An 8,510-nucleotide genomic window follows, 5' to 3' on the forward strand; every position below is an offset into this window, starting at 1 on the left:
CCTTCAGGACGAATGGCACAACCGAGTGATGGAAGAGATGGCTTGAAAACGTGGAGACACTACTTGCTTGTTGGATGTCATGGTGATCATTGTACACAGAAGAAGGGGTGTGTGCTCAAGTTCTGGATTCAGAGACAGTCCCTTCAACAGAACTGGAGGGGAAGGGGGAAAGAGGGACAGGTAGCTTGCACACTGGGAGAAGGATTGTTTCCCCAAGTGCTGCAGGGATTGGCTGGAGGGGCCCCCACCTGCACACTGGATTCAGCTTGTTGGTGGCCCCAGTCACTGCTCCTCTTTACCAGGACAGGCAAGGGCCATCTCAATGGACGCATTCTGCATGGCGTCGTCGTCGTCGTCCTCCTCGGTGGCCTCCTGTTCCCAAGCTTCACCATCGACCTCCTCGATGACCATGCTGCGCACAGTGCCCGCGTCCAGGCAGTGAGGGGCGACGCCATACACACGCGGGTCGGACTCCGCGGAGTGGAAGCTCTGCACCCCGCACCTGCTGCAGAAGCTGTGCAGCGCAGGGTGCGTGTTGGACGGGTAGGTGACCATGCTCTCAGCGCCCTGCAGCAGCGTGAAGCGCTCAGCTGGAACGAGGAAGTGGCGGTGCTGCTTCTTCTTGCACAGCCTGCAGCTGCACTCCACCACGTGCAGATCCTCAGGGGCCCAGGCCGCAAAGCGGACAGCGCCACAGTGGCAGCCCCCGGTGTGGTACACCAGGCCCGGGAACTCGAAGGTGTCCAGCAGGAACTTGGCGGCACCCTCGCAGCTCAGGCCCCGCAGCTTGCGGAACGTCTCCCAGCGCTCGCGCTGCGCGCCCAGGTCCAGCTCACCCGGGGACGTGGCCGGTGCCGCTGAGGTGGGCATGAGCGCCCGCTGGTTCCGCAGCTGCGGCGGGAGCAGCAGATTCATGGCGAAGGTCTCCTGGACCCGCCGCCACCAGCTCTTGCGCCGCGCCTTTCCCCGCCGCCGCTTGGCTGCAGCACGCTCCCTGCGTGCCTCCTGGCTCCCGACCCCGACTTGGACAGGTGGGCACCGCGCGCGGCTCGCGCCCATGACCGCAACAGCTGAGCAGGTGGCTGGAGGATCCCCGGGACGCTTTTGCTTCCGCCGCTGAGCGTTGGCTCTTTGCCTTGCTCTGCCCATGGCGCCTGCAGTCTTCTGAGTGGGCTCCCACCGCCCCTCATTTCCCAGGCAGTCTCTGAGCAACCTCATTGGCTGCACCTGCAGGATTGGCCACTTGTTGAGTGTGATGTCAAGAGACCCTTCCCTTGATCCTATCAAAACAGCCTCTGCTTCCTGAGAGACTCAGTGGGAAGGAGGTGGTTCCGCAGACACATGTGGGGTCCCCCAGGGCTTCTGGGCACAGGGAGGAGTATTCAGCTCTCCAAACTCTAGCACTCATTTATAGTCAATTACACCAAACTAGGAACCAAAATGTCATGATTTCTCCCACAGGGACAAGAACAGAGCCCCCCAGGGGAAACACAGGTGTTCCCAAGCCCACCAGCTGGGGGTAAGGAGAGGGGCCAGATTGGGAAAATGTTTTTGCTGTCTGCCTGCAGGGTGGGATCTGTCTGCCTCTACTAGTTTTCCTTGTGATGGGGTCTGTTTTCATATGACTGTACCATTTCAGCTTTGTAGATTCATGTGTGCATGATGGGGCTGTCTGAACTCTCTTTCAATACATTGACCTATACTGTTGAAGTGCAAATGAACCTCATGCAAACATGATGTGAAATTAGGTCGGTTTTGACAGACTTGGCCCAGATCAGCCTTAATTTTAAGTGATGGGTTTAGCTCAGTCACCTGATATTTGCTCCAATGCCAGTGTCTAAGTACCTCCGTTGGTTTCTTTGCTTTCCTCTGTATCTCATCACTCTTTCAATCACTCTCTGCTTTTCTCTGGTTTACTTGAACACTTTATGGGGTTTGTCTTTGTTTTTTAATCACGTTTGAGTGTGTGGCTGTTGAATATTTTGTCAGAGTTTGCTCTGGCCTTGACTTGGCTGAGTCCTCAATCCACAGTCAGTTGAACTGTGGAAATCAGGGGTCCATTGGGGATGTTGGCCTCCCCCACTGGTGAACAAAATAGTCTCAGTTATAGATTGGTTGTGTCATGTGGATGTTGGTCATTCACAATTCATAAGGAAAAGGCTCCCTAAGGTCTGTCGCTTGGGGATGCTTCTTCTACTGCTCTTCATTCATTTCTCTTAGCTGCCTCCTTTCATGATTTCCTTTCCTATTTCAGCACACAACTCAGTCGCTCTTTCTGCACATCTCTTTGCTTTCGGCTTCCTGTCTTTGCTTCCCTTTCAGGCATGTGAAATTCTCCTTTGACAGTACTGTTTTTCCAACAGCTGAAAATGGTTTTGTCACTTCCTAATAGACCCCAGAGCTCCATGAGAAATCTGCAGTGCTTCAACTCAGTGTCACTGCCCCTCATCAATGTGTCATTTGTTTTCTTGTCCCTTTCAATGTTAGTAGGAATTTCAATAGATGAACTTTGATATATCTCACCATGGATTCATCTACACATGTCAGTGTGCAGTTCATTTATTTTGTTTTGTATGTTCTTCCTCAAATTTTGGACATTTCCAGCTGCAAATTTCTTGTGTGTCTGTCTTTTTCAAAATCAGTGGTAGAACTTTATGAGGAAATTTATTGTCAATTTCATATGTGGCCAACAGGAAATAACTAATTAACTATACATTTTTTTGGTAGGAACTCTACAAAAGTCTCACTGTATTTTAAGATCTCAGTTCTAACCAGCCACATGGCAGTTGCTCAGTAGCCTCCTGTGACAAATGGCTGCCCAAATGTAAAAGCACCTCTCAGGGCTCTGATGCCACTGACCCCAGGGACATCAGGCTCTGAAACCTCCTTTTCTGTCTTAGGTGAGGAACATACCCGCCTACCAGCAACTGCCCTGGGCCCAGGTTGGGCAGAGATGGCAAGCAGCAGGCTGCCAGAAGGCAGTGTCCTAAGCAGCCTGTGTTTCTTACAATGCTCTTTCAGCTACATCTCCTTCTCTGGAAGTTTGATCAAGGGATGTTAAAATTCAGCTGCCATTCTAAATTCTTGAGGGTCTGCTCACTTGTTCATTCAGTCTATATCTTTACGGTTAAGATAGAGGAACTCTACCGATCACACCACAAGTGTACAAATAGGATCTTGCTTATCTCTATCCCACTATTGGGCCAATCCAGCGATATTTCCAAGTTTCCATGACTGCATTTCCTCTGTTCCTTAATTTCTGTCAAAAAAAATTCTGTTTATTACTGAGTTCCTTATATTCCCGCCACACCCCTCTAGACTCTTTGTAATTGGCTTAGGAAGTATTTTTAATGACAGGTTCTTTAAAATGTTTGTCAGGCCAGTGCCACATCTGAATCAGCTCTATGCTGGCACCAGTGAATAGTGTTTTCTCATTAGAGTGGCAATGTCCTTAATTCTTGATCTGAGGGGTCATTTCGTCTTCTCGCCAAGATGTTTCAGCTATTGCATCAGGAGTCATTGTATTTGGAGCCTCATTGAATCTTTTAATTTTGAAGCCAGAAGCCTTCTTTACTACTAGCATGCAGATCCAGGCCTCCATGTTTAGGTTCAGGCTCCTTAGAGAGATAGTGTTCAGAGATTTTGCAGTGGCATTCTTGTGTGATTTCTTCTTGTGGTGACTCTGGGGACTCCAACTCTCCCCTGGTGGTGGTTACCCAGAGGCAGAAGAAACCAGAGTGCAAGCATTATTCCTGCTCTCTCGGTTCTCACATTTGAGCCTTTTTCTGTTGCAAGAACACAGCCAGGCCACCACAATATATTTAGCTTTCCTGTTGCTTTCAGCCCCTCTTGTCTGTGACCATTGCCCAGTTGTTGCTCACTTTGCTATGCTTGAGAGTACTGAGGGTGACTCCGAAGGCCCTTTGAAGCATATCCTCCATGAGGATATTTTGAAGTTTGGCTCATGAATGAACTGATGTGAGTTGTGGGAGAAACACGGCAACAGCAAAAAGCCATTGCTGTCTGATCCTACAAGGGTGCATACTATCCACATACGTTTTCAGTGTTGAACTCGACTTTGGTCACCTGGCTGAAGTAGAGTTTGCCAGATGCTTCCAAAGTGAGGTTATCCTTTAACCTTTCCACACTGTGCTCTTGGAGAGGAAATCTTTGAGAACAGGTCACAGGTAACCCGTGTGGACCTGGTACACACATCCTTTGGAATTGTGCTGTGTGGAAAATCTAACCCTGCTCCTCCATTTATGCTTCTTGTTTATTAAATCATTCTATTATCTCATGGTTTCTATTCTGATGACTGTTTATTTGGTACTTTCAAAGGTTATAACCCAATCGTTGACTATTTCTCCTTTGGCTAACATTTTCAAGTCATGAGCAACGGTAGCCCTTTCGATGCCTCCGTGGTTATGTGGATGTCTTCCTGAGATTGTGGTAACTTTTTGTGTCATTCCTTGCTCTTTGGCTTATCTTGTGCGTCACACATTTACATGTGTTTCAGGCTACTCCTCGTTCTCCTCCCCCTTCTCCTCTTGTTCTTTTTTATTTTAAAATATTTGTGTAGTTGTAGATGGATAGAATGCCATTATTTTATTGTTTATGTTTACCCAGTGCTGAGGATTGAACCCTGTGCCTCCCATGTGCTGTGGTCCTACACTTGTCCAAGTTTCTTGACTCAGACATTTCTCCATTTCTTTATCACTAGTCATTAGAAAGTGGTGTTAGAAACTCAAAAGTGAGCATCAGCCAGGCTTGTTCTAACTTGGGTGTAGTGTTTTTCTAGGCTGTTGCAGCTGAAAGAAGCAAATCTCTGTGTGCCTACTAACCCATGTGTACACACATTGCTATGAATATCATATTAGATATTATCTTCAGCATGTATAGTAAGCTTAATGGAAATCCAAGCCCATCTCCCCAGTTCTATTCCATGACAACTTGCAGAAATCTTGCTTCTGCCACTTTGTTATGGGTACCTCCTTCTAGCAATAAGAATTCTGCCTCCCCCCATCCACCATCCATTTCGGTAGTCATTTCATTCCAGTGTACATGTGCAAGTAGACGGATTGGTTAACCTGTATTCCCATGGGCAGTAGGTTAGTTCATTGGAGTGCAACAGTTTTATTATGATAATGATGACTATTTTGACACTGGGGTGCTTTATCACTGAGCCAGATCCCTAGCCCTCTTCCTTTGGAGCTAGGTTCTCACTGTGTTGCTTTGGACCTCACCAAGTTACTGAGGCTGCCCTCAAACTTGTGATCCTACTGTCACAGCCTCCTAAATCGCTGGGATTATGGGTCCACATGGACCACCATGCCTGCAAAATAGCTTTTATTGCCATTTGCCGCCTTGCAGACTAATTTCTCCTCTGAAGTTACTTAGGTGAGCCCTGTTTTACTCACAACCCTCAGTGACTTGTTTTTCTTCTCTTTTTGTCATGCGTTTGTAATATGGCTAGGTTTATTTGGAACATTCTGCAGTCCAGCCTCGTCCACCAAATCTTCTTAATGCTGTCTTAAGCTTTCAGATTAAAAGCATATTCGTTATGGTTCCTATTCCTTTATATCGGTTAAAGTGAGGTTTTGGCCCAGGAATATGCTCTACCTTTGTGAATGCTCCTCGTGAGCTTGAGAGGATTTCGATCCCACAGGTGTTGTGTGGAGTATTCTGTACAAAGAGATCCAGTTGGCTAACACTGCTGTTCGGATTTGTGTATCTTGTCTAGTCAGCTGTCTGCTTGATTTGCTGATTATTGATAGAGGCGTGTTGAAATCTCTCACTTCCCTGTTGGATTTCTCCTTGGATGACTTTCAGATTTTGCCTCCCATACTTGACACTGTGCTGCTAGGGGCATACACATTTTAGGATGGTCATATCCTCTTGGAGGATTGATCTCTTAAATCACTAGGTAATGCCCATGGCCATTTTCCTTGCTTCACTGTCTGCTTTGTCTGAAATTGACACTGTGTCTGTCTTTGAATTAGCCTAAGTGGTGTAAACCTTTCTTCACCCCTTAACTTCTAAGCCATCTGAATCATTCTGTCGAATGTGACTGCCCCAAGCACCAATTATAGGTGGCTTTTGCAATCCACTCTGAACATCTCTGTCTTTAATGGCGGTTATTAGACCATCTCTGTTTAAAGTGATTGTATCGTGTGCATCCTCCAGCCTGAAATCCTAATTGGAATAAGATATGTTCCTTGTTTGTATAAATACATCACAATAGATTTTGCTCTCCTGCGTAAGTACAAAGAACAAATTCAAATAAAAAACGTTTTAAAATCCTCAAAATAAACACAAAGTGATTGTTGATTCAAGTGGGTTCATATCAATTGTACTTATTGGCAATTATCTTGTGTGTTCCCTGCATTGCTTCTTTGCTTCTTGTTGCCCCTCTTTGTCTCACCCTTCTTGCTTTACCTGAGCCTCACATTGGATTCCACCGTCTTCTCCCTTAGCACACTGCTGTTGCAGTTTTCAAACTTGTTTCTTAAGGTTTCCATAGACTTTCCAATACAACTATGGCCCCGACTCCACCCTCCAGGAACACTCCACATCCTATGTGCAGTGCTCCACCCTCCAGTAACACTCCACCCTCCAGTAACACTCCCCAGCCCTCCATTGCTCCTGATGTTCACTTCACAGCGTCCATGCTAGAATCACTCCATACCGTGTCAATATTGCATCGATCATTTCTCTTTTAGACCGTGCTAGGATGAGCAATATGAACTAAGCCGTTGGCATCTATTTGTTCCTTTACTGACTGCCATCCTTTCTTCATGTTAATGCAAGTTTCTAATTTGTTTTCTTCCTTGTCTATGTTTGTAGGATTCTGCCAGGGAGGCATTCCTGTAAATTAATTAGCTCAGTTTTTACTTCTCAGAGAATGTATCTTATTTCTTATTCACTTTTCCATGATAATTTTCCAGATGTAGAATTTTAGGTAGGGAATGTTTTTGCCCTGAATGAACACTATATATTTGAGCCTACTCTGTTTCTTTATGTGGCTTCTATAATTCTATTCCACATACCTCAATAAGTTAGGGGATTTTAAGCTATGGAATGTTCTTTCAAGATTTTCCTCCTGTCTGAAGTTGTCTGCTGTTTGAACATCATACGCCTAGGCTGTGTGTGTGTGCTTGTGTGTGTGTGTGTGTGTGTGTGTGCACTCGCATTCACATATGTCTTCATGAGGTTTCCGAATGACATTTCTCAGCTTTTTGCTTCTAATACTTCTTCTTCTCTGTTATCTGTCTTCTTTGTCTTCCTGCTATTCAGATGAATATGTCAAACATTTGGTAGGACTTGTTTTCATTTTCTGTGCTGGGGACAGACACCAGGCTTCAAGTGTGTTAGGTAAATGCCTCCAGGAGTTTTCACATGGTAGGATGCATGGTTTCACGTCCCCTCATCTTTTTCTCTTTGCACTTCAGTTTTGGAAGTTTCTGTGGGCCTGTGACCTACCCCTTAATCTCACCGATATTTTCCTTGATTGGGCTGCGTCTCCTGATGAACTCCTGACAGACACCATTCATGAGCTGTATGCCGCTGTTTAATTTCTCGTACTTCCTGTGAATTCTTTCTCGGAATTTCCACCTTTATCCTTGCATCACACAGCTGCTCCTGCAAGTTGTCTTTTTTTCTCATTAGGACCCTGAGCAGCATAGTCATGCTTATTTTCAACTCCCCTTTTCACCGTTTTGGTACCTGTGTGCCAGGTTAGACTGGTTCTAAGGTGTGTTTTGACTCCTCATTCTCTATTTTTACCTGGTTTCTGACAGGCCTCCTCTGCTTTCCATCATGTTTGTTGTTCTTGTTTTGTTTTGTTTGTGTGTGGGCAGGAGGAGACCTCTGCTACTGGGTAGTAGGACCTGAATGAAATGGTGATCCACTGGGAATAGTTCCGTTAATCTTGCAGGGAGATGGGCTGCCTTTGATGGTTGCTAAAGCTGTAAGCACCAGAGGCTTCCAAATTCCTGCCTTTTTCTGCCCCTCTTGAGTTTGGTCAGCCTAAAGTACTCCTGCTCCGAATTTTTGTTTTGCAACACTTCAGGCAATGTTCAATGCAATTTCCTTGTCACCATATTGATGTGGAGGTAGGCTGTGGGGGAGGGAGGGAATTTTACAGCTGTGTGACTGAATCTCTGGCATTGTTGGGGCTGTGGCTCTGGGATATGACCTTCACAGGTGTTTCTCTAGTGGCATTTCCTTCACCTCCTGTCCTCTGTCCCTCCTCTGACTGCAGTATTCCCAATCATTTCCTGTAGACTGCACTATTTTTCCCTTAGTTGGACCAGAGGTATAGGGGTGACTGAGGTGGGCAGAGTACCTAGGATAAGGCTCTGCCAAAGTTATTTCCCTAGAGAGTTAACCTTTGTCTTGAAGAGGAGTCTCCAGGAGTATTTGGCAGTGATGGCTCCACCCGTCTCCCAGTGGGGAGTGGGGGGAGCGCTAAGGGGATGGCGACTAGGACCCCTTTGCCAAGTCATTCCAGC

The 8,510-nt window shown here is 46.3% G+C and overlaps 1 protein-coding gene across 1 annotated transcript; it reads right to left on the minus strand.

Moving 5' to 3' along the window:
• Nucleotides 1-282: 282 nt before the first annotated feature.
• On the minus strand, nt 283-1,149 carry LOC144250698 (centromere protein V-like protein 3). Its single transcript, XM_077793649.1, has one exon. It carries the CDS (start codon nt 1,147-1,149, stop codon nt 283-285), a length of 867 nt encoding a protein of 288 aa, XP_077649775.1.
• Nucleotides 1,150-8,510: the final 7,361 nt, after the last annotated feature.

This window comes from Urocitellus parryii, chromosome X (genome assembly GCF_045843805.1).
Source record: "Urocitellus parryii isolate mUroPar1 chromosome X, mUroPar1.hap1, whole genome shotgun sequence".
In the NCBI taxonomy this organism is placed as follows: Eukaryota; Metazoa; Chordata; class Mammalia; order Rodentia; family Sciuridae; genus Urocitellus; species Urocitellus parryii.